The following is a 26,663-nucleotide window of genomic DNA, read 5'->3' as shown; positions in this document are numbered from 1 at the left end:
ATAGCTAATAAAGTAACATGAAAGCTCCGGTCCACATGGAACACTAAAATATGGACACAAAGGCCTTTGTGGAAGCAGAGTCCATGGCATATCATATTCCCACAATTTCTTAGGTGTGATTGTAAGACATATTGATGTGGATATCAAAGGCGAGTTTTACTGGAACATAAAATACCACTGTGCATAAGAAATTATTTCTGCCCATGATGATTATGTTAATCAAGTAGTCAACACTTTATTTCTGACCTTTGGAGCCATCATTCTGCAACACTCAGGAGGCTGTTCGAATCTATTTTGTGTTTAATTATCAAGTGTGGATGGATTCTCCTTGTTGGAAGGTGGCTGGAGTGTGAGCTGGAGGTACGTGCTTAGGCATGCTCTCAGCTTTAACAAAACATTTCCTTTTAGAATTAGATTGGAGCCGGGCGTGGTGGTGCATGCTTGTAATCCCCGTGCTTGGAAGGAGGAGACGGGAGGATCGCACAGGTTCGAAGCCAGCCGCACTGGCGTAAGAGACCCTGTTTCAAAAATATAAAAATAGGTCTGGGAGTGTCTCACTGCTCTGACTGGCAAGATCTCCAAAAGAGTTGTAATTATATCTTTGCCAAACACACTTCTCATGGACCACATTTCTACTGCTCCATTAGCCTGTGACTATATTCCTTTCCCCTTCAATTCTTCAACTCCTACAGCCCTTTCCTGATGGATTTTTTTGGCCATGGACCCTCTAAATATCTAAGTTTAGCTACTTCTTATAGTGTTTTCTCACATGAATGGGTTCCTGTATCTTTACAATCTTGATTAATTATATTAAGTATCTACTCATTTATAATTGAGAAGATTTTTTTGTGGTACTAGAAATTGAACCCAGGAGCAGTCTACCCTTGAATCATACCCCCAGCCCTATTTTTTTATCTTTTTTTTTTTTTTTTTTTTTTGGTGGTACTGGGGTTCCTGGAAACCCTTCTACCGGGCTACACTCCAAGACCTATTTCATATTTTTATTTGAAAACAGGGTCTCTTAAGCCATGCTGGTTTAGAACCTGTGCGATCCTCCTGTCTCTGCCTCCCAAGCGCGGGGATTACAAGCATGCACCACCACACCCAGCTATCCTTTATTTTGAAATAGGGTCTCACTAAATTGCATAGGGCCTCACCAAGTAGCTGAGGCTGGTCACAAACCTCTGATCCTCCTGTCTCAGCCTCCCAAGTACTGAGATTACAAACATGTGCCACCACACCCAGCTTGATCATTCAGAAGTTTTTAAGCTGTCTTTGACAATCAGAAGAAAAATAGATTTTTTTTTCTACCTGGTACTAGAGATTGAATTCAAGGACATTCTACCTCAGAGCTACATCTATAGCCTTATTTTATTTTTTAAATTTTGAGGCAGGGTCTCATTAAATTGCTGAGGTCCTCACTAAGTGGCTGAGGCTGGTCTTGAACCTGTGATCCTCCTGTCTCAGCTTCCCATGTACTGAGATTACAGGTGTGAGCCACCATGCCTGGAAAAATAGATATTTTTCAGAAGACTTTAATGGATAATGACTTAGAATTACCATGCTAGACTAGACTCTAGCTGAAGCCTTAAAAGAGTCTGAGCGGGACAAGAAGCTTGTGCAAGAATGCACTGTGTGGGGTTGGGGAAGTAAGATGTATGACAGTCACTCCAGCTGTGAGGAGTGAGGGATGGTGTGTGCATTCACAAGAACAGCCTGAGATAAATACTTCTGCTGAAATGTAAGAATGTCACAATCCTTCTGAAAAGAAATACCACGGTGCCCAGGTTTATCCCATTTAAAGTATTGCTAGGAAGAGATGTGCAGGGTTAGTACAAAATGCACTCACTTTCAGGCCCATGCTATGGCTAGCTAATATTCTCGATCTTGTTCATTGCTTAGACAATAAATTGAGAAAGATAGCCTTAAAATTGCATTGACCTGCAACACAGGAACAAAACAGCCATATCATGTTCTGCTTAGAAATGGTGGTTAAGATGAAAGGGGGGGGGGAAGACACTGATTGTGGAGTCAAGGTTTGTGATGGTGAGGCCCCAAGGAGTTCTTCTATTTCCTAGGATGCCCTAAATATCATTTCTTAAAACTTTTTCAATTTCCTCTCACTACAATCTATGATAGGAATCCAGTTAGATATTTGGGGGTAAGCTTAAAAGAATAGAACGATGCAAAATACCTCACTTTCCAAGAAGTTAGAAGTCACTTGTGTGTATGTGGAGGTACCGGGGACCCAACCCAGGGGCATTCGACTTCTCAGCTACACCTCCAAGCTTATTTCATTTTTGAGTTGAAACCAAATCTCACTAAGTTTCTGAGGGCCTTGCCAAGGTGCTCAGGCTAAACTCAAACCTGTGATCCACTTGTTTAAGCCTCCCAAATTCTGGGATTATAGGTGTGTGCCACCACACCCAGCAGAAACCACTATTTATAGCTCGACATGTATTAAGTGCTATGGATTTCTCTGCCTATCTGTTCCCCAAATTAGTCCATGCCCTGGGCAAACACACAGACTCTCACATCCAGAAGAACACTATAGAGTAGTCAGATGTCATAGGACAATGAAAGACAATATCTTATGTCTCAGTGGAATTCATAGCCCACGTGGCTGCTGGCGAACTTACCTGCCCATAAAAGGCCACACGATAATAACGGCCAAACAGCCGCTTCTCCGAATTCACCACCTCTGCCACTTTTAGGTAGGACCGATGGATGTCATAGTAGAGATCGGACAGTTTCTGAAACCACAAAGCACAGGGTTTTGTGAGAATAGGGCTGATGTCAAAAGGAGTTTTTTTCCTTTAGAAAATGGTCAGGCATCTGCCAACTTCAAGGAGGACATTTTCACGAGCTCCTAGAGAATACATACTTTGAAGTCTCGTTGCTTCTCAAAGACGGCAATGATGGGCTTGTTGACATCCGCGATGAGTTCGTATCGCTCGGACTTCCAAAGGAACTCCACACACATGTACAGCTGCTCCACAAGGATATTCTGCAATTTTCCCCGTCAAAACAAGATTTCCTGTTAGTAAAGCTATGGCTCCTCCTGGAAGCTTCCTTTCAAGACGGTGCCTTTAGCTAGCTTTTTCTTAGCGGGTTTCCTGGGTTCCTGATCTTTGTTATTGATATTTGCAACCCAGTCAGGATCACAGAGCCATTTTGGGTTCTACCCTTTCTCTGGCTATCGTCACTCAAACTAGTACCAGATACACTAACTTCTTTCTTTGTTTGTTTGTGGTGCTGGAGATTGAACCCAGGGTCGTTCTACTTCTCAGTTACAACCCCTAACCCTATTTTTAAGTTTTTTTTTTTTTTAAATTTGAAAGAGAGTCTCCCCAAGTTACAGAAGGCCACCATTACTTGCTCAGGCTTGTCTTAAACCTGCGATCTTCCTGTCTCAGCCTTCCATGTACTGGAATTAGAGGCATGCGCCACCACACCTGGTTAAATGTGCTAATTTAAATCCTTGAATGCCTTCAGGTATTTCCGGTTCTTCCCATCACTACTGTTACAGACTTAGGTCTAACTAATCCATGCTCCTTTATTCCCAGGTATGTGTGGTAGTTTTCTGACAAATCTGTGTGGTTTCTTCCCAGTTGCTGTTCTTGGATAATCTTTCTTCTAAAACATAAATCTGAGAATGTAGCCCCAACTGCCAGGATGTCTGTGGAGACTCCAGTTACGAGCTGCTCCTCAAAGGCCCTAGCTTGGTGTCAAGGAGCTCCACAGTCAGCGCCATCCTCCCTCCAGCCTCTTTCCCTCATCACCACCAGTGCCTGAGCTTTGGCTGCACGCTGTCGCTCCATTCTGAGAATACTCTCTCCCCGGCCCAGCTTGGTGGCACACACCTGCAATCCCAGTACTGGGGAGGCTGAGACAGGAAGCCCACAGGTTCAAGACCCATCTTCGCAACTTAGCAAGACTCTTAGCAACCTAACGACTCCCTGTTCAAAACAAAAAATAAAGAGGGCTGGGAGTATAGCTCAGAGGTAAAGTGACCCTGGGTTCAAGCCCCTGTACCCAAAACAAAAGCTAACAAAAAACAAAAACAAAGAAAAGAGAGAGAGAGAGAGGGAGAGAGGGAGAGAGAGAGAGAGAGAGAGAGAGAGAGAGAGAGAGAGAAAGAGAGAGAGAGAAAGAGAGAGAGAGCTCTCCCCTCCGCACTTTTGTCCATGTGCTCAGCTGCACCAATAAGAACCTTCTATTCTCATTTGACCCCTCCCCGTGCATCCTATTAAATATCGAGATTCACTGTAAAAATATGAAGGGCTTTTATTTATGGCTCATTCATCTCCATTCTAATCACCTTCACGTCAAATCTTGTCCCCCCCTTATCTGCAACCAGATGGGGTTTCTGCATTTGTAGTTTCTGGGCATCTGTTTCTACCTGGCCATTTTCTGCCACTGTCTTTCTCAAGATTCTAGATTCTTTAAGAGCAGGAATTATGTCTTATTTACATTTGTTTCCCAGTTGACTTAACATCTCACATAAAGCAGTAATATATTAGTTAATAAGTGTCCTACTGAATCAAATTATATAATCTCTAAAGCAAGTATGTAATATTGTTGGGATGTTTCCAACAATGTCTTTTAGAAAAAGGTTCTTAAACATTTATTTTTTGTGGTACTGAGGATTGAACCCATGGGGCATTCTACCTCCAAGCTATATCCCCTGCCCTATTTTGTATTATTTATTTTGAACAAGGTTTCACAAACTTGCAGAATGCCTCACAAGTTGCTGAGGGTGGCTGTGAACCTGCGATCCTCCCGTCTCTCCCTTCCAAGTACTGGGACTACAAGTGTGCACCACTATGCCCGGCTCTTAAACATTTTTTGAAATAGCTAATATAAATATGTAATTGCATTTACTCTGATTATTTGTAATATACACCACCTTAATGTAGAACTATATAAAGAAATTCATCCAAACCCACCCTAAATATATATTCTGTATCCTTTCTTCCCCACTTATGTAATGTTAGATTTTTTTAAAAAATTAGCTTATTGAATACTTTATTAGCTGGGCATGGTGGTAAATACCTGTAATGCCAGTACTTGGGAGGTTGAGACTGGAGGGTCAGAGCCTCAGCACTTATTGAGACTCTCGGCAACCTAGCGAGACCCTGTTTCAAAACAACAACAACCACCACCACCACCACCACCACCACAGCAATGAGCTGGCATTGTAGCTCAGAAGTAGAGCAGCCTTGGGTTCATGCTCCAGCACCAAACAAAAGAAAACACTAAAAGTCTATTACTTCATGGGGGAAGAACTCTATTTTCCTCTTCAGAGTTGTTGCTAATTCCCAGAAATTCCTAGAAAGTTTCTTCTTATTATTAGTAAAAAAAAAAAATTAACCACAGCTAGCAATATTGGAAGGGTTTTTCTGGAGGGACTAGTAAGCCTTTTTGTATCTGTATATAAACTTGCTAATGCATTTAAAAAAATAGCTTGACCAGCTCATAAAATTTTTATTTTCCCTTGCCACCTTTACAAAAGGGATTGCATATTTTAAAGAAGAGCTGACCATGTACATTTGGGCTCATCTTAGAGACCTAAATAAGGCCTAGCTTGGATTTCTACTGACAATTATGCTTTATCGATAGAATCCAATACCTATGAATCCTGACTTCATTTTAGCCTAATTTCATTTTGTATAAAGAAGTCATAATGTCTCCCTCTTTTCCCTGCCATCACCCTCAGTTAAACTCCCTAATGCACATGATGTACATTCACAACATATCAAAGTCAATCATGAGCCAAATATGAGGAGGGACGGGAGGGGCTGGGGTGGGAACTGGGGAAGGGCTAAATGGGAGATGTGTGCATGTATGCCTCCACCATCTTGTACTCCATTAAGATGTATGACTACAATGTACCAATAAAAAAGTCATAATGTGGAGTACTTTTCTATGATTTCTGAATCAGCTCATTTCCCTGTATTCAGCTTAACACCCCTACCCAATGTGTCTTTTTACGCAGTTACCGAATGTGACTTCCTCTTAAGTCTGACCTCATTGTATGGTGTGTCTTGCATCCCGGAGTCTTCTTTCATTGCTGCTTCTTCTTTGATATTTGGCGTGATGCTTAGGAAAGCCGGCCATCCCATGGAGAACATGCCTTGGGAGGACCAAGCGGAATGCAGCATTATTACTTGAACCAAAGCTTGCTTGGATGAGATAATGACTTTCCTCAAGGATTTATGAGTGGTAGGATTATACAGTTCACATAATCAACAAGATGGTTAGATTATGACCATGGGCAGATTCTCTCTGCCAGTCCATTAATGTCCCCTTTGCAATAATCACTGGATTATTCTCAGTAGCACATTTTCTGCTTTATTTTTATGTTGAAACAGGGGCTTGCTAGGTCAATGAGAGGCTCACTCCTTGCTGAGGTCGTCCTTAAACTTGTGATCCTCCTGTCTCTGTCTCCAAAATATTGGGAATATAGGTGTGCACTTCCACCCATGCCTGGCACATTTTCTATAAAATAGGCAGAACACAGTGTCTGTAGGTAGGTGTAGTGGTAATGCTCTGGTTTAATTAACCTCTGAGCTCATTCTTCTTTCATTAAACTGGAGACATGGATATCTATCTCAAAGGAATCTGGACCATTGAGAACATTAATATGTGAGAAAACACTTAGTGTCGTTGGTGCATTGTAAAGACAGGGCATGATACTTGCTTATTTTCAGTCTTTTTCTTCATTGTTTAGAAATCTTCTCAAACCTTTCTATCCTGGCCACCAAAATTTAAAAGGATTTGGAAAAGATTGAAAGATTCCACAGGTCTATGTGCTATCTGGTTGGTAATGGGCAGTGTTTCTGGAAGAGGACCAGTAGGGTACGGGCTGCAGGGACAGCCAGCCATTGAAAGCTGGCTCCACTGCAGCCAACCACAGCTCCCAGGCAGGTTACTCTGCTTCTCTTAGCTTGCTTACCCAGGAAGGGGCGGGGTGAGAGCCTCTCGCTGGTGGACGTGTTATTGACAATGAAGGCAGACCTGGCTGATGGAGTGTAAGTGCAGTGCTCTGTGGGTAGCAAGGGCTTTCTGAGTTAGAGTTAATACTTTTGAAAAGTGATTTAACTTTTAATAATCATTTCGTGAGCTATGTAACTAAATTCACCCCTAAAACATACTAGAAATTGTAGTTATAACAATTATTACAATCTAAGCTTTGCTTTAAAAATTCCACATTTCTACTTTTTACAATAATATCCCTTTGGAAATTACACACGTACTAAAATAGATAAGAATTAGCCAGGAGTGGTGGCACACACGCATAATCCTAGTACTTTGGGAGGCTGAGACAGGAGGATTGCAGGTTTGAGGCCAGCTTTAACAATTTAGTGCAGCCCTCAGAAATTTAGCCAGGCCCTATTTCAAAATAAAAAATAAAAAGGGGTGAAGTGTAGCTTAGAGGTAGAATGCTCCTGGATTTAAAAAATATACATATACATGTGTGGTTGAATTAATGCACATGAATTGATTCATATTCATATCTACACATATATTAATTGATTGTGGAAGGAGCCATCATGATATTACTTCTTACAGGATGATCACGAAATACATACGAGGCACCTACAATTTCTGAAGTAGTCTGTATTCACCCATATTTTTATCATGTGAACATTGTAGGGAAGGGGTAGTTTTCTTTTCTGACACAGAAACATCTTAACACGAAAGTATATTAAGGACTTCAACTATAAGTCAGTGAGCTCCAGATATATGCTGATGAATATAAATATATGTTCATGCAACATAAATGATCAGTTTCCCTACTTTAAAGTTTACTAACAAATATATTTTTTTCTAAGTGGAGTATACTGTATTATGATATCACCTCAGGTCTAAAGGTGGGCATTTTAAAACTTTTGAATACTTGAGATGAACGTAACTTCACGGGATGTAAGTTTCTACAACTTCTCAAACTGATACCTTGTTTGAAGTTTTCTTAAATTTATTTTATTTTATTTTTTATTTTTTTGGTGGTACTGGGGTTCCTGGAAGCCCTTCTACCTCCGGGCTACACTCCCAGACCTATTTTTACATTTTTATTTGGAAACAGGGTCTCCTAAGCCAGCACGCGTGGCTGGCTTCGAACCTGCGCGATCCTCCTGTCTCTGCCTCCCAAGCGCGGGGATTACAAGCGTGCGCCACCACACCCGGCTTCTTAAATTTATTTTTAAGAAATAAGTTGCTGACAGCCTCAGCAACTCAGCCAGACTCTCAACAATGCAGTAAGACCCTGTTTCAAAACAAAAAAAATTTAAAAAGAGCTAAAGGTGTAGCACAGAGGTAAAATACTCCTGGGTACAATTCTCAGTGCCACCACACACAAAAAAGTGTGTGTGTGTGTGTGTGTGTGTGTGTGTGTGTGTGTGTGTATTTAGTTAAAAGGTTGGGAATATAACTTGGAAATAGAATGCCACTGTGTTCAATTTCCAGGACTAAAACAAGTAAGTAAGTAAATAAATAAATAAATAAATGTTCATTTTTTAGTTAGGATTTAAAGAAGTTTTATGAAATATTGTGGTACCTGATTGTGATGTTTATAGGGTGTGGGGAAGGGTGTGCTATATAAAAACAAGAGTATTTTTGATGACTTGCATAGAAAAATAATCCAAGTAGACCCCTGAATTTTAGAGTGAATAAAACCTATGATGCCAGGTGTCTTCTTCAAGGTCCTCCAACAAGCGACCTTATTGTCTCAGAGTTCATTTTGTCATTTTGTTCAGATGTTTAATATTTGCAAAATATAGTGTGACATTTTACAACCTACATGCAAATTTAAAATATTAAGAGATGAATGATATCTCTGAAGTATTGCCACTAAAGTCTGTTTATGTTGTTTAAACATTTTAATACAGTAAAGAGTTAAAATAATTTTTCTTTTAACATCTATAGATATATTTCTGTTATCATACACTGAGTTTTTCACTGTGAAGTGAACGTTAACGGTGTTACAAAATATGTTTTTGTTCATAAACTTTGAGATTGAACAAACTTTCCAAGATGATATAGATTAAATATGTTAACTATAGCACCACATTTTATTTTACAAAGAATAACTCCTTAATTTTTATAAAATATTTTTAGGAGACATTAAAGATGAAATATATTGCCAGGTGTGTTGGCACACGCTTGTAATCCCATTATTTGCGAGGCTGAGATAGGAGGATGCCGGTTTGCGGACTGCCTCGGCTACTGCTTAGTGAGGCCCTTTGCAACTCAGTGAGACCCTGTTTTAAAATAAAGATTAAAAAAATAAGGGTAGGGGTATACCTTGGCAGTAGAAAGCCCCTGGGTTCCATCCCCAATACCGCAAAATAAGATGAAATATATTTAATTAAAGGAAATTATGCTGCAAATTATAGGCTATAAGTGATCGGTTTATGATTATAAAATGAAGTGGAACATGCTAATTAAATATGCTAATAAAGTGCTATATATGTAGTATATACACATATTTCCATTTTTGTGTCTCTTAGTTCGAGTAAACAGTTTTCTTACATTTATGAATTAAGATAGATTTCTTTGAAATTTAATCAATTTACCAATTTCTGAATAAAATTTCAAAGGCAGCTGGGCATGCAGATCTGTTGCCAAATATAACCCAAACTCATAATCCTGAGTGTTGGCTCACATTCAGTTCTATTTGCTAAGAACATTTCAGAAATCTACAGGTCCTAGGTTTTGGATGGGATTTCTGAACAGGAGGAGCTCAAGGTTTTTGCAGAGTGGATTCTGCAGGTTTGAGATAGTTCTTGCTTCGAAGAACATACTTTAAAAAGTGTTTCATGGAAATCAAGCTTAGGCAGCAGCGCGATTTCCTCTGCAGGGAGGAAGGTAGTTAGATCACTCACTCTCACTTGTAGTTGTTAGTAATGGGTTACTGGCACAGGGCTGGGTCTCCTCTGGGAGCAGGCGTGGTGGGCAAATCTTTTCCATTTTCCAGTAACCTATGGTAGTGCAAGATGAGGTTAGGACATGGCTACATGTTTTTGTTAATAAAAGCTTATGAACCTACGAATCATTAATCAGCGAAACCGTCTCATTTTGGAGTAAGAAGCTGACCATCCAGTTAGCCTTGCTACTTACAATATAAATATGCTAATGGAATAACAGTTAAAATTGTAAAGCATATCATAAGAAGAAATATCTCTGAAGTGTTAAGACATAACTGAAATTAATCTACTATGAAATTAATATATTAATCACGGGTTAGGTTTCAACGCATTTGGATTTCTCTCCCTTCCCGGGGCCCCCTTACCCTTCCTCTTCAGGTACTCTGCAATGAGAGCAGCTATGTGAATGTAGCACATGGCAGCCTGGAATAAGAAAGAAAGAAAGCAGAGTCCAGGGAAGGAGTGGACTCCTGACCTGATCAGGACCGACTCCCTAAGGGGGGTCAGTACTGCGTGTCACAATGTGTCATTTAGAACCATCCTTTGTAATGACAAAATTGAAAATAGAAGCAATTGGATTTCCAAAAAAGTTCTTCATCAAGAATAAAATCAGGATCTGGGCCGGGCGTGGTGGCGCACGCTTGTAATCCCTGCACTTGGGAGGCGGAGAAAGGAGGATCCCGCAGGTTCGAAGCCAGCTGCCCTGGCTTAAGAGACCCTGTTTCCAAAAATAACATAGGTCTAGGAGTGTGGCCCAGAGGTAGAAGGGCTTCCAGGAACCCCAGTGCCACACACACACACACACACACACACACACACACACACACACACACACAGAATAAAATAAGGATCTTGGATTTTTTTGTTGATACAGCTTTGAGATGGGTGAGTGATCTGGTTTAAAGCATTTTCCAACAACATGCCTTCCTTTCTTACTATTTAGCCTAGTATCTAGCCTAGTTTTTTTTTTTTTTTTGTAAAATCCACAGATCTCTTTTCTTGGCCAGGTGTGGTAGCACATGCCTGGAATCCCAGTACTTGGGAGGCTGAGACAAGAGGATCACAGGTTTGAGGACAGCCTCAACAAATAGTGAGGCACTCAGCAATCTATTGAGACCCTGTTTCAAAATCAAAAATCATTATAAAAGGTGGGGGGCTAAAGGTGTAGCTCAGAGGAAGAATGGCCCTGTACACACACACACACACACACACACACACACACACACACACATACACACACTCAAAACAAACCCTATGAACTCCAGTATTTGAACATAAATAGAAAGAAAAATAATCACCTTCTAGATTTTTCTACCTACAGGGATGCCTCTTCTTCAAATTTTTACTGTGTTCAAAATTACTCACAAATTAGCTCTTGGTTGAAAATAATGTGACCTGGTGTCATGTGCGTGCTATCCCCCCAAGCAGATTACATAGGTGACATTTTGTTTTTTTCTAATATCTCCTACAAAGTCCTGAGCATTGCTAACACATGAAAACCTGCCTTGTAGAAGATTCCAAACAACTTCAGGGTTTTCCTTGTGAGGTTTTATGGAGGGCTTTCACCCTTTTCAGATAAATCTAAGGGGCTAGACTTTCTCAGTCCTGTCCTCATCAAATTCCTGCAAGCTAGGCTTCTTATCTCTTATGACCAGAAGAGGCTCAGGTTTTAGGACTATCCTAGACAATCTAGTATCTTCCGCAGAGTAACAGAGCTCTGGAATCAGTCAGAACCTCCCTATTTGGTGCTCAGAAGCCCTCTGGCACTAAGAATGGCTTCACCTGTGGAAGCACGGTGCACATGCTTATAAATCCTAGGTCTTGGGAAGCTGAGACAGGAAGATCACAATCCTGAGTCCAGCTCCAGCAATTTAGAAATGCCCTCAGCAATTTAGTGAGATCCCGTTTCAAAGTAAAAAATAAAATAGAGTTTGGAGTGTTATCAAAGACAGGATGTACCTGGATTCAAGCTCCAGTCAGTCAGTCAGTCAGTCAGTCTTCCCCACCAGATACACACACTAAATACATTTGCCCAGTACAAATACAAATGCTGACAGAAAAAAAGGTATTGATTTCTAATCTTCACACAGTGGACTTTCTTCTCATGGTACAAGTGTTAACTGTTCCATGTCTACTTCAGACTAGCTGTGAAATGAGGACTGTATTTCCTACCGGAGCTTGTTCTCCATTGTAAAATTACCCCCCGCCCCACTCCCTTCACCTCCAGTTGCAGAGAAGAAGCTTTAAAACACAGAGCATTGATTTTTTTTTTAAACTCTTAATTCCCAGATATCCTTACCACCATCCTCCTCGGCCTTAGTTTTCAACATTCATCTCTGCATTGCATTTCTTACACTGCTGTTGACCCTACTGGGACTGGCCCTTATTGGAGGTAATCCAGTTGGAGTTAGACATCTTTGTCATCCATTCAAGGAGTTAGATGTCCTTGAATTCTAAACGCTAACTTCCTGGACAAAATATATAGTCAAGTCATATCTAGAGTAGTGGAAAGGGATGGTGACTTTATATGATTCATGAATCATAGAGCCTCCAGTATTCAGTGAGAAAGCCCATGCTGGTCACCTCGGATAAGTCTCCATTTCTTGCGTGAATCTTGGCCATGCTCTCCAGCCACGTCCTCCGCAGCTCGGGGGTGCTTGCGTAGGAATTTGCTAGGCTGTACTGGAGGTCTACCAGCATCTCGGGGTCCTTCTCATGCTCCTTCATCTGAGCCGTGGCCATCAACACAGTCCTGATACGCTTGGTCAGGTCTTTCACCTCCGCTGGGAAATTGCTGTTCTTTGGAAAATAGAGCACCTGAGTCATCATCTATTTAGAGTTCCCAAGTTAACATCAAGTCCTGCTACTAATTGTGGCTTGCCACTACCGCATGGTGCGTTCCGTATGTTGTTCATAAATGTGTGCTTTCTATATCTGCAAATTCTGTGTATTGTGATTGTGGTGCTTACATGTATACATTCGAAGATAAGAGGTGCAGGAGACTTTATTTTTTTTGTCTTCTAACCTACTTTTAGTAGTAGCGTCCTGGTTGTCTTTGAGTTTCTGTCCTCCCTAACTCTAGTTTTTGTGATCTGGACAACTCTGATTTCATTCCTAGGCACCATGAGTGGCATGTGGCAATGGCCTGGCCAGTCAAGTTCTCTGATCTTCTAGACCATTCTGATTGGTTTAGAGATGAGTTTATGGTACAAGGCTGGATCAATGAGATTCATTGTGGGGACTTTAATTGGTTATTATCAAATGAGGATTTTTTTTATTTTTCCTACTCATAAGACAATGTCAGTATCCTCATCATTTTTGAGAGCAATCCCCAGGGGAAGACCCTTCTGTAGTGAAGGAAACAAAGATAACTCGAAGAGATGAAGAGGCACAACAGAAGTGGGGGGAAAGGATCTGAAAGCATTATTTAACCTCCGAGTCTAGGCACACCTGAAGCTTGCTTACTAGATTTTTCAGTATAATGCTTAAAGGAAAAAGTCTTTAAAAAATGCTGAAGGAGGCTATGCGTGGTGGCGCAACGCTTGTAATCCCAGCATTCGGGAGGTGGAGACCAGAGGATCATGGTTGTGGACGGCCTCAGCTACTTAGCGAGGCCCTTCGCAACTCAGTGAGACCCTGTTTCAAAAAATAAAAAAGACTAAAAAATAGGACCGGGGTGCAGCTCAGAGGTAGAATGTCCCTGGGAAAAAGAAAAAGAAATCTTCTTCTCATCCACGTTCCAACTATGTTATCTTGGAAATGCTGTTTAAGGGATCATGCACTGATGAATGTAGGGCTTATTATCAGTTAAGCAGACTCAATATAAGTGCTAAAAGTCTCAAAAAATGTATATTTTTTATGATTTTTCTATCTCATAAAAAGAACCCACTTTGGCTTATTCTTATCTCTTTAGAAAAGTCCACAAGGCATTTCTTACTTTCATTTGCTTGTCTCCATTGGCAAAATTATTGGTGATCGCAAGGGAATGTTGAAACCGTGAGCCTCCAATCCCAGCGTCGGCTATCAGCTGGCTCACTGCTTTGATGAGCTGGAAGAAAAAGAAAAATGAAACCCTTAAAACAAAAGGAGATGCTGGGCATTGTGGCACATGCTTGTAATACCCGCGCTTGGGAGGCTGAGACAGGAGGATCACCCAGGTTCAAAGCCAGCCTCGGCAACTTAGTGAGACTCTCAGTAATGTAGTGAGACCTTGTTTTTGAATAAAATATAAAATAGTTCTGGTAGTGTAGCCGGGAGGTAGAAAGCCCCTGGGTTCCATCCCTAGTAACATAAAACAAACAAACAAACAAACATACACACACACAAAAGGAGAAGTAGCATTTTTTTTTTTTTTGGTACTGGAGATTGAACCCAGAAACATTTTACCTCTAAGTTAAACCCCTGGCCTTATTTTATTTTTTATTTTGAAGAAGGGTCTCATTAAATTGCTGAGAATCTTGTTAAATCGCTGAGGCTGGCCCTGAGCCTGTGATCCTGCCTGTGGACTACTGAGATTACAGGCATGCACCACTGTGTCCAGCTGGAGAAATAGTATTGTTTATTTTGGGGGTTGTGGGGATGAAACCCAAGGTCTCACACTTGCTGGGCAAATTCTTTACCACTGAGCTATGTCCCTAGCCCCTAAGAAGTGGTATTTTTTTTTTTAAACTCACTGGCTGAGCATGCTAGTGCAAGCTTGTAATCCCACCATTTAGGAGGTTGAGACAGGAGGACTTGGATTCATGGACAGTGTCAGCTACTATTTGGTGAGGCCCTTTGCAACTCAGTCAGACCTTGTTTCAAAATAAAGAATAAAAAACAGGGCTGGAGGGGGGGTTGTGGGGATGGAACCCAAGGTCTCACACTTGCTGGGCAAATTCTTTACCACTGAGCTATGTCCCTAGCCCCTAAGAAGTGGTATTTTTTTTTTTTTTAAACTCACTGGCTGAGCATGCTAGTGCAAGCTTGTAATCCCACCATTTAGGAGGTTGAGACAGGAGGACTTGGATTCATGGACAGTGTCAGCTACTATTTGGTGAGGCCCTTTGCAACTCAGTCAGACCTTGTTTCAAAATAAAGAATAAAAAACAGGGCTGGGGTTGTAGCTCAGAGGTAGAATATCCCTGGGTTTCAAAAAAAAAAAAAAACTCACTGGACTGGATTTATGTGTCAATTTCTCCCTGTAGGCCCTGTGCCCTACACGTCACAAGGCATCCTTGGAAGGTCACATTGATACAGGGCATGTCATCTAAACCTAAATCCCTAAGGGATGCTACAGAAATCTTGGGATGGCTCAGAGGAAGATAGTTACGCACCCAGAATTTTACGGGTTTGGCTTTCTAGTGCTGGCCCTGAGTTGTCTATTTTATGATTCCAGAAGAAAAGAAAGTTCAAGTACAGATAGGAGCTCTGTTGATTTCTGCCCAGCTGTGCTCCTTCTATAAGCCAGGATGAGTGTGATAAGGCCGTAAGGAGGAATCTGGTGGAGGAGATGGCTACTGGATTCCTGGCGACTAGAGGCCTGAATCAGTGCATGGTGCGTGTGTGTGTGGTACCTCCTGCATGCCAGGAAAGTGCTCTGTCAACTGAGCTGTGTCCGCAGTCCCTGGTTAGTGGTGCTCACAATAGCATTAGGAAGAATTGTTAGCACTTACTTGTAAATGGGATCGGACAATTGATTTCTGCTTGTTAAATTCAAAGTTCTTCCTCATGAAGAAGTAGAGCAGCGCGGAGGCCTCCATCTGGGTTGAGCGGGACCTGTGGTTGCAGCACTTGAGGACTTCATAGCAGAATGCACCACAGAGGTCGGCGGGCCCTTGAAAGAACGCTGAAGGAAACTAGAGAAAGGGGAGACACTGCTTCATTTTGCTCCGAGCATCCCATTTTAAAACTCCCTACAACACAGCTTCTCTTTTGAAAAGACTACTCTTTTTTATTGGTAAGTGAGGATATAATTTGATTTGATGAATTCCATGTGATCATTCTCCACCCCTTGTATCAATAACTGATAACAGATTGAGCGAGACCTTTGTTATGTGATCTGCCCACCTAGCTTTGCTAAAGTCACAGGTGTCACTTAGAGGCGTCCTCGAAGGATGTGGCGGTATCTACTTTAGTGTGGGACCTTGAACTTGATATGGATGGATGGGGCATCTGGACGAATGCAGTGTACTGAACTCTAGATTCCAAACACTGAGAACCCAGAGAGATTTTATTTCTTTTTGCTATCCAAGCAGGCAGAATGTCATCTCATTTTGAGACCATGAATCAACATCCAGTGAAACCAAAATATAAGAAAACAAGCCTTGTCATACTGAGAGGTGCAAGGATTATTATGTGTTTCTTATCATTGTAACCTGGAGCATCCTTACCTTGCACACAAACAGTCTCAAAGAGGCAAACACGTGCTTCAGTGCCGTGGCTGACTGGTTGACTTGGAAAAAGAGCATGTAGGTGTCAAAGACCCTTTTCATCAGTGAATTCTGACAGTCAGATTGTTGGAGTTGTCTCTGGAAAGTCAGCACAGACATAATTTAGAAGTGAAAGAACACTTGCTTTACCTCAACACTCTTTGCTATGAACCTAGCATGTGGTAGACAGGATTCTGGGTGCTACGAAAGGAAATGTTGAGTAAGAAGACATGGTTCATAGTCCCATTGAAACTTACCTGGGCAGTGATGGAAAAAAGACATGACTAAATAAGGTAAGGGGGTAGGATGATTTAATAGAAACTCATTGCTTTGGGGGTAGGTTGCATTTGATAAGATGGCCAGCAAAGAACTCTTTTTTGGATGAATGGGCAAATGAGCTAAAGGGCCCTGCCTTAGATAGGGGAGGACTGTCCCAGAAGGGAGAAACAGCTAATACAAGACGCCTCTGCAGTCTCATGCTGCAGAGAAGCTTGTGGGTTCAAGGCTGACCAAGAGCAGAGTAGCTGGTGCTCAGTGCGCAGGGTCGGGTCAGGGAAGAGAATGAAGAGGCCATAGATGGACGGGCTCTGATAGGTGCTGGGAAAGCCTTTCAGAAATGTGAGATTTGAGCAGCATGCCCATGGAGCAATAAAGAGTCAAATATGTTTGCTGTTTTTTCTATCATCATGCTAACATTTCACCCAAGAGCAGAGATTTCATGGTGTAGTCATGATGTTGGATATAGAGACTTTATCAGTGGATTCAACTTTTACTAGATCAATCCTTAAAGTGCCAGCAGGCTCTGTAGCTCATTTAGTTGAGCCGAAAATGTTTTTAATAGCACAGCTTTACTCAAGTGTAACTGACATATAATTAAGTGCACATCCTCAAATTACACAATTTGATGAGGTTGACGTTGGTACATTATCAAGAAACCATCAGTAATCAAGATAATGGATATCTTTATCACTTCCAAAACAGATATATATTTAAATATCATTTAATGTATGATCAATTTATTCCTTAACTTAGTTATAAAATATATTTTTGTAATTCTTTTATCCTTTCCTCCACATTCTTGGGTGATCATTGATCTGTTTCTATCATTAGCGTTTCTAAAATTTTATGGAAATTGAATAATATAGTACATTCCCTGTTTTGTTTGACTTCTTGGGCTTAATTGATGTTGTAGTCTGTAGCATTAGCTTACTGCTTTTTTGCTGCTGAGTAATAGTCCATTGTATAGATATGTCATAATTTTCTTAATCCATCCACCTTCTGATTTATATTTGGGTTGTTTCTTTTTTTTTTTTTGCTATTAAAATAAACCTGCTATATAGGTTGACGAATGAGGCTTTGCAGAGACATATGCTTTGATTTTTCCTGGATCAATACCTAGTATAGGAATGGCTGGTCATATAATAGGTATATGATTAATTTTTTTCAAACTGCCATACTGTTTTCCAAAGTGTCTCTATTATATTTGCCTTCTATAATCAGTGAATGAGAGTCTAATTTCTCTATATCCGTGTCAAAAGTTGATATAAACAATCTCTTCATCTTAAGCAGCTTTAATAGTATATAGTGATAGCACTTTATCAAAGATATACAAACGGCAAGTAAGGAAAAATGTTCAGAATTAGTAAGTCAGTTCTTTGCATCTAGATATAAATGTAACATGCAGCACCATTTGTTTCTTCCTTTTCCATTAAAAAAAAAAAAAACTACAGGTTTATGTTCTCATTTAGCTCGGCTTGCCTGACAGCAAAGCAAGAGGAAGTAGGAAGGAAGATTCGTTACTTGCTAACAGCAAAGCAAAACACACAGGTATGCATGCCAAGCCAGCACTAGCCAACCTGGGATAAAACCAGCATCTTGTAAATACGCTTTCTTCTCATGGGTAAATCGATTGTCAGGTTAATTGCGTTTGTAAATGTTCTTGACTTCAAATGACTGTCCTGCCTCCCATCTCACTGTTTTGCAGAAAGCGTTTTGATCATGCTCACCTGGTGGACCTGCGTGAAAAGAGACAGCAGGTCTAGAATAGTGAGGCACACCTCTGTGGCTATGTTGGCTTCTGTGTCTACATGGTGGACAATGTCTATTTCATTGGAGTTGCCTACAAAATACAAAATAATCAACATGAACATATCTAAGCCAATTCTTCATACCCTGGAAAATATTTTGTTCTATTACAATGTATCCAGGGCCTATTGGTATTTTGATTATTTATTAAATCAAAGTGCTTTTGTGATTAATTTCCTTTATAGCTGAATTAAAAAGCAGTAGATAAAATCATTAGTGAATGTGTGCCCTTTGTATATATCAGCTGTAGGAGTTCCATTATTTCTTAGTTCTTTTCCATTAATTCAGCGATTAAGAGGGTCATATTTCTTTGGTAATCAGGCCATTTTAATGTTTGTGCTTTTGAACTAATAAACCAAATGTATGGTCTCAGTGGATAATCTACACAAACAGCCCCCTCGGAAAGGCACAAAGTGTATTCACAGACTGAGGCACACACCTTCAAATCAAGAACTGTGGGGCCACATGCCCATAATTACTAACATTTATATGCTGCAAAAAACCAGGCTGTGTTTTCTCTCATTAACAGGATGGGATGGACACATGTCTGGATTCAAGACATCATGCTTCCTGCTTCTGGCCGTGGACACTTTATTCTTTTCTCCCAGTATCAACAGTAATAACTTGGTTGAGAGAAATCCCCCAAATCCTTGTAATACGCAGAGTTGTTTATTTTAGGGAAACTACACTGACTATATTATACTGGGAATTTTGCCTTTCTTTCTTCCTTATCTGTATGGACACTACATTTTTTTTTAACCATTGTCTGGTAATTATTTCCTTGAAGAAACATTCCCAGGGCTGCGACCAATCTTAACGCAGGGGTTTCCCGGTGTAACAGCATTCCTTACATTTCCCAAACATTATAATGCATTTCATGCCTTACACACACCCAAAGAGCAAGAGGCAACCACCCTGTTTACTTACTAGTCATGCTACTGTCTAACATCTGTAGGAGTTTGGGGTTTGAAAGTGCATTTTTGCCTCGAATTATAGGTAAAGTCTGTGATCTGTGCTGCTTAAGTCCTTCTTGACCGGAATTGGCGTGCATCCTGGAAACGAAATGAGAGAAGTGGTTCATGTCATGGGAGGACGCTGTATCCAAATGATCATTCAAATATTCTAGATGGAGTCAAGTATAAAAAAATTGGGTAGACTTTTTATTAAGAACATTAATTATACCTAGGCGTGGTGATGCACACTTGTAATCCCGGCATTTGAGAGGCTGAAACAGGAGGATTGTGGTTTGCGGACAGCCTCAGCTACTCAGTGAGACCCTTTGCAACTCAGTGAGACCCTGTTTCAAAAATAAAGAATAAAGCCAGGAGTGGTAGCACACGCTTGTAATCCCCGCGCTTGGGAGGCAGAGACAGGAGGACCACGCAGGTTCGAAACCAGCCTCGCTGGCTTAAGAGACCCTGTTTCCAAATAAAATATAAAATAGGTCTGGGAGTCTGGGAGTGTAGCCCGGAGGTAGAAGAGTTCCATCCCCAGTACCACCAAAAAAAAAAAAAAAAAAAAAAAAAAAAAAGAAAAGAAAATAGGGCTGGGGGTGTAGCTCGGAGTTAGAATGCCCCTGGGTTCCATCCCCAGTAATGCAAAAAACAACAACAACAACAACAACAAAACCCAGAGAATATTAATTATAAGCAGCATGATGGAAGAAACCCTTTAAATACTTTTGTAAAAATTTATTTTATTAAAGGAGCATTCAGAAGAATAATACACAGACGAACAGACACTGAGATCTGGTCATCATTATTGACTAAAACACAGGATTCCACGAATGTTGAGTTGGTTGTTGGCTGACCAGGATGGCACAGTAGTGGACCTTAAAAAGTATAGTACAAGCCAGTGTGGTGACACATGCCTATAATTCTGGTATTTAAGAGGCTGAGATAGGAGAATTGCAGATTTGAGGCCAGCCTCAGAAACTTAGTGAGACCTTGTTTCAAAATAAAAATTAAAAAGGGTTGGGGTTGTAGACCAGAGTTAAAATGCTTCTGGTTTTAATCTCCAGTTCATATATATGTACACATACATACATACATACATACATATGTATATATATGTGTATAAAATACTACATAGCTCATATATATCACATTGTTTTAAAAGAGGTAAAATATAAAATTTAATCTAAAACCCCTTGTTTTCCTATGTTTTTGTATTTGGAAATTCCTCGTGAGTATGGTTTCATTCTGTTTGTGTTCTTCAGGAATGACATGGATTGTGGTGAGCAGCAGGCATTTGAGGGTCCCCCTCCCCCAGCGCTTCCATCTTGAGGGGTGGGGGACAACGTGGTCTACAGCACTTTCCCTTCAATGCCCCTGTGGCACTTCTGCCTGGGAATATCAGCCAATATGTCTCTGTGGAATTAGGGACACTTGTTTCCGACTGTGTGAGCTGGCCGAAGATGTAGGCTGGTAATGCTTGGGACGTTTGCTGTCATGTGAAACACGTTTGCTGTCATGTGAAACACTCATAAAAACACTTCTGCAGGAACACAGACAATGGGAGAGCCTGAGGGTTGGACCTGGAAAAAGGGGCTACAGTTTTCTCTTCCTCATATTCTTCAAGTGCTACCTGGTTCTGGCTAAATCAAAGGTTTTGGAGATATGACTTGTAGCCCGGGGAATCTGAAGGTTCTGTTCCTGAAACTACAGATATTAAATTCTGAGGTCTAAGCCTTGAACGTAAGGGACTTCCCACTCCCAAGGGTCTTGAGTACTTCATTCTGGGACTCTTGGAGGAAAGTCCTTGATTTTTAGGAGATGAGGGGCAGCCAGAGACAGGACCTGTGAGCCTCTCAAACACCTACAGAACTACAGTGACCACAGGTGGATTACTACTATTATTAAACATGGAAAGTAATTCGTTACTGACCTTTATCCTATCACTATTTGCAAAAGACACCCATTACACTTTTTAAAATTTACTCCCTCACTGGAGGGCAGTTTCAAGGGATCCCTATGGATGGAGGCAAACTTTATGATTTATTGACTTTATACCACTTTCATATTTCCCTCTAAAACTCTTTCTAAAATTTTCATTTTATATATTATCATGACACCTCTGGGAAAAATAAATCAAACTGGGAGAAGTTTTAGCAAGCAATTCTTATTTATTAGACTCAGAGGAGCTCTGAGTAAGAATTTCAGGGGAAATGGCTCCGTCGGGTAGGCTAATAAAGGATGACTGCAGGTCCTACATGGGAGGAAAATTAGCCTAATGACTAGGAAATCTAAGGGGCGTCTGCAGGGTCAGCCTGCTTCCTCATGGCCTTTGACCTTTTAAACTACAATCTCAGCTTTAAGATATCGCTAAAATGTTATAATTACTGAAAAGACTAGGGAGACATGATTCCAGATATTACTTTGTCACTAGGATATTATCCAGCATTAGAAGAAGCATTGATTGGAGTTGTGTATATCTTTCAGGTGCAATTAAGTGGAAATCTCATTGTATACAAGGCACTGTGTTCTAAGTGCCCTCAAACAAAGCATAATACTTAGCTGTCTGGTTTTATAAGTGTGTGGGCCAGAGAAAGAATTAGCTAAGACGTTTCTTAAGTAGGTAGAGCAACTCAGAAATCTGCATTTGGTCTGAAGTATAGAAGGTTGTGTGTGCTCCTCCCGTGTGTGTGTGTATGTGTGTGTGTGTGTGTGTGTGTGTGTATGTGTGTGTGTGTGTGTGTGTGTGTCTGTCTATATGTGTCTAGCCTTCAAATATACATAAATATGCAAACATACACATACATAAATAGATAGAAATGCCCAGTAAAAGTGACTGTACCATTGTGGCAAGAGACCAGATGTCTGGCAGGAAGGGTTGGATCCTTTGAGCGTTCCATTGTTCTGGGTGGACTGTACAAATTTAAACGCAGCAGCAACTTTTCTGCAAGGAAGACTGATGTTTCAATCATGGCTCCACATTTATAATTTATGTACGAAAACAGAGTGGCAACGGGCAACACAACCACTGGACAATGAGATGCATAAGACGCTGTGCATTAATGGCAAGGGAAGTCCACGTTTCACCTGAGTCACAGGAAATGGGGGTGAGTGCTGTGGACTGCTTTGTCTTAGGAGAAAATGATGACAAGACCAAGTTGTTCCAGATTAATTTTTGTTTTCAGTTTACTGGAAATGCTTTCTTAACTAAGTATTTTTCTTTTACCTATATAGTGGTAGATAAATTAGTTCAGAAAATAAGTGAAATGGAGTTTAAAAATCTGTGGCATTGTGCCGTTTCCTTTAGAAAACTTTATTCCTGGGTCTACTATGAAGTGCGATCTTCAAACTTTGATGTCTAATGTGAAGTCAGCTTAGTGATCTTTATTTGCATTTTATGATTTCTAGCATGCCTGGCACATTAATGCATGCCATAATGCCGTGTTAAAAACCATATCAGCCTATTGGAATTTAAAATGATTACCTTACGATATTGCGTTTTCCTAGGTATCTGAAATTTTGAAGACAGACACTGGAAATGAAGAAAAGGTCACATTTTAAATTATTCATACCCTTTTACTTATACATAAATGTTCATTTTAGTACACTGAAAGAAAAATCCCTAGTTTTCTTTGAAAGTTCTATGTATTATTAACAGAAAATTTACCACAGGGGTTCTTGGAATAAAGGGTGGGACAGTGAGCTATTTTGAAAGCTCCAGAAAAACGAAAAACCAACTCTAAAACTTACTCTAAGATGCTGAAGAAATCGGACACCTCTGGACTGGGTGCTCTCTGCCAGTAGGCAATCAGAGTCTCTAGAAGAAAACACCACAAAGTGTGAGGCTCTTTGAAAGTCAAAGTTGCCTTTCCTTCTTTTTTAAAGGTTATTGGAAAGAGTTCTCTTTACCATCTGAAATCGTTTTCATAATGTGAAGAAAGCACATAAGAAGGCTCCGGGTTTCTGCTTGATCCAACTTGTCAAATCGAAGAGTCGACCCAATCAAAGACAAAGGCCTTGGGATCTAGGAGGAAAAGGACCAAACAGGACCGAGTGAGAGTCAGGGCTCTGTCATGCAGCGAGCTCGGCGGGGGTGGGAAGGAAGCCGCACCTTCTCACAGTTGTCCGTCTTCTCACTGCTCTTCTCCGTGGTACTTGGGTTGGAGTCAAGACTTGCTAAGGATGCTCTAGAATCAGCATGGTTCACTGTAGAAATAGCTATTGATGAAAATGCTGTAAACACAAGCCACAGCACACGGATGGTAATGAGATGTATGGGCACACACACAAAAAGCTAAAATGACGTACCAAAAGGATGTTGAGTTTTGAGGTGGCTGCAGTATTGTGAAAGAGAGTCTGGGATTGGCAGATATGTAACATTTCTATTATTATTACAGTGGTTATCAAGGACTTAGGAAAAACTGGATTATTGTAAGTGGGAACAAAGTAAATAGGATTGTTCTTTTGATTTCTTAAAATGCCTTCTAAAGGAAGATAGCACTAATTTAAAAAATGTTTTAGTGAAAGCTCATAAAGATAATTTTAGGGAAGGAGCTTTCAACTTTCATCAGTTTATCAGAAATTAAAATGACATTTTCAGAATAGTTCTTAAAATAATCTTTGAAGTTGGAGAGCTATTATATTTTAAAAGGCTGCGTGCAATGAAAAGTTAAAGATTGTTTCTGAAATGAGGTAATTTGATAGCAATTGAGTAGATCGCTCCTCACACTTAAGTAAAAATGAAGTGGAAATCACTGGATGGCATTCAAAGAAATACATAAAAAGACTGTATAAATGCAACATAGTTTGTCACATAGATAATATATATGAATTATGGACTGGGCAAAAAACACAATGATATACGACGTAAACATGAGATGATTGTTAAACAGAAGGTTTTGAGTACCTGCTATGGAATTTAAAACATCTTTTGAAAATGATGTATCCACAGAGGTTGCGTGCTTCATAGACGTCTGGGTTTGAAATCCTCCATTGGTACTTAAGTCATCTCTAGACCCCTAGATCCAAAGTGTAGGAGAGATGAATGGGAATCAGGATATTTCAACATTGTAAACCCACATATGCCTTCTTCATTACACTTTTAGTTAGATGACATCTAATTTGATCTTTTATGTTCCACCAAAGGTTACAGTCAAAATCATATTCCTGGTGTCAATTAGATTTTATGATGTGAGTTTTTTTTAGTGATAAACAGTCTTTTAGATAAATAGTCTTTTAGATAAGGACAAACAGTCTTTTAGATAAGGACAAAATGGCTGGAATGGTTAGTGATATGAATCACATTATTGATTATATGCTATTATCATGGGTTATCTTAGGTTAATATTATTATTATTATTAACAACTAGATTTTTTATTTTAAGTACTTATTATGTGACAGGCCTCATGACAAATGTTTTCCATCACACAATCTAATCATAAGGATGCAGTGATGTGGTATTTTTTCCTATTATATAAATAAGGAAATGGAGGCCTAAAGAGTTTGGGTAACCTATGGAAGGTCACACAGATAGTAAACGATATTGCAGGGGTTCGAGCAAGATTCCTACTAAAAAAAAAATTCCAAAGACATGACCCTACTTCTAGGTGGCAGTATCTTATATGGTAACTGTATTCAGCATCATGTTCACCATTGGGGATTGAACACGGCCAGTGAGTCTAAAGTTGGACTTTGTACAATCATTATAATAGCCCCAGGGATGAGGGATCATAACAGGCCACTTTCTGGCTGTGACTATAAATAAGGTACTTGGCCATGCTGATACCAGGGACCATGAGGACAATGTAGGAGGTGGTGAGGGAAAGGAGTACACTAAGGATAGACCATGAAAGTAACAAAGGAGCTGTAAAAACTGGAAAGAATTGGAAAGTGATACGGAGAACAAAGGAAAATAAAAATGTGACGTTAGAGAGATGGACCAGGTGGAGGCCCAACATGGCCAATCTGGATATTGACACTGATGTGCGTACCCAGCATAAAGTGTGGCTAATTCCTAGTTGGCAGGAAAGTGGGGAGACATGGTTCTCCATGGCATATATATGAAAAGGACACATTCATTGTTAAAACAGAGATGTGAAATGTCATGCAGACTTACCTGATTAGATGTGTTGACAGTAAAAGGATACAGGTCCTTCAGGTAAATCCTCGGCATATTGTCCAGAAGCATGCCATACAGGGGCATGTATAAACTTGCTATCTGGGCCTGTTTTCTCTAGGTGAAAAGGTAGCCAAAATGATTCACATGGAGATCATTAGGCTTGTAGGTTTGCTATCCATTTAATGCAGTGAGCCATTAAGTAGTGTTTAAAGAAGGGCAAGAGGAAGGCCACTTACTGGTTCCCTGTATCGATCATCAAACGAATGCTTGGCCATTAGATTTTTTAGGACAGCTAAGGCCAGGTGCCTGATATCTTGGTCTTCCTGCAGGGCGAAGCCAACTTCTCGTAGCAGAATTCCGATTAAGAAGTGTTTGCGGCAAAACTCATTCGTGACTGAATATTCAGGCATATCTTTGTGAGGAAAGAAAAGAACTTGTATTATTGACAAACCACATAATCATGTCACAATTGCAAAAGATTTATCACTGCTATCAACCCCTCCCGCGGATAGGAGGGGTGCAGTAATACAGATTTGCTTCAGAGATAAGATGTGTTGAATTATCTAGATTTTCAGTAAGATAGGGGAGGCTCTATGTGTAGAAACAGAAATGCAAATACAAACCAACACACTCTGTCTACCGTCACATTTCACAAACATGGAATGTTGAGAGTATTATAGGAATCCAATGAGAAAAAATCTACTTTTTGTCTTTAGGAATCAAGAAATGTTACAGGAAGGGACGTGCTGAAAGGGGCCATGGGGAATACTTAAAGTTTGGAGGTTAAGATATTTAGGGTGCAGATGGAGGCCATAGAGGTAGGAGAAGAGATTGGGAGAAAAAAGAATAAGGTTTTAATGGCACAGAATTCTGAAAGCACTCAAGTGTGAGGAATACGGGTCTACAGGGTTAGTTAGCAAGGGCATCCAGAGAGGACTGAGAAATAGGCTGGGATTAGATGATGGAGAAATTCATGCTCTTAGTCCTCAGCTGGCATTGAGGTCCTTTTGCTATTTGCATTTCTGTAAGAAAGGTTAAGACCTGAAAGGTTGGCTTTGAGTTTAGTGTCCAATTGATTAGACTTGAGATTAATCAACTCATTAAGATGGGGGCGAGAGGTAAACTGATTTAGATGGGAGATGTGGATAAGAGATATCATACAAAGAA

General features: G+C 40.3%; 1 protein-coding gene across 4 annotated transcripts in view; it reads right to left on the bottom strand.

Moving 5' to 3' along the window:
- The window catches only part of DOCK10 (dedicator of cytokinesis 10), a gene marked incomplete at both ends in the record, with an annotated part of 282,115 nt that overhangs the window by 17,542 nt on the left and 237,910 nt on the right, over positions 1-26,663 (bottom strand). For all 4 annotated transcript variants that reach the window (XM_080719857.1, XM_080719855.1, XM_080719856.1 and 1 more), the window contains 19 exons: positions 2,640-2,753; positions 2,885-3,007; positions 6,030-6,136; positions 9,888-9,983; positions 10,295-10,352; positions 12,513-12,728; positions 13,867-13,977; positions 15,584-15,766; positions 16,301-16,438; positions 18,346-18,458; positions 19,352-19,476; positions 22,220-22,321; positions 22,862-22,909; positions 23,128-23,194; positions 23,287-23,401; positions 23,489-23,610; positions 24,284-24,395; positions 25,494-25,610; positions 25,733-25,908. In XM_080719857.1, the coding sequence (XP_080575983.1) occupies positions 2,640-2,753; positions 2,885-3,007; positions 6,030-6,136; positions 9,888-9,983; positions 10,295-10,352; positions 12,513-12,728; positions 13,867-13,977; positions 15,584-15,766; positions 16,301-16,438; positions 18,346-18,458; positions 19,352-19,476; positions 22,220-22,321; positions 22,862-22,909; positions 23,128-23,194; positions 23,287-23,401; positions 23,489-23,610; positions 24,284-24,395; positions 25,494-25,610; positions 25,733-25,908 (2,243 nt within the window). The remainder of the gene's footprint in view (positions 1-2,639; positions 2,754-2,884; positions 3,008-6,029; positions 6,137-9,887; positions 9,984-10,294; positions 10,353-12,512; positions 12,729-13,866; positions 13,978-15,583; positions 15,767-16,300; positions 16,439-18,345; positions 18,459-19,351; positions 19,477-22,219; positions 22,322-22,861; positions 22,910-23,127; positions 23,195-23,286; positions 23,402-23,488; positions 23,611-24,283; positions 24,396-25,493; positions 25,611-25,732; positions 25,909-26,663) is intronic.

Source organism: Muscardinus avellanarius (assembly GCF_963383645.1).
Source record: "Muscardinus avellanarius genome assembly, chromosome: 2".
NCBI classification, from domain to species: Eukaryota; Metazoa; Chordata; class Mammalia; order Rodentia; family Gliridae; genus Muscardinus; species Muscardinus avellanarius.
This window is presented reverse-complemented; position numbering and strand designations above follow the sequence as displayed.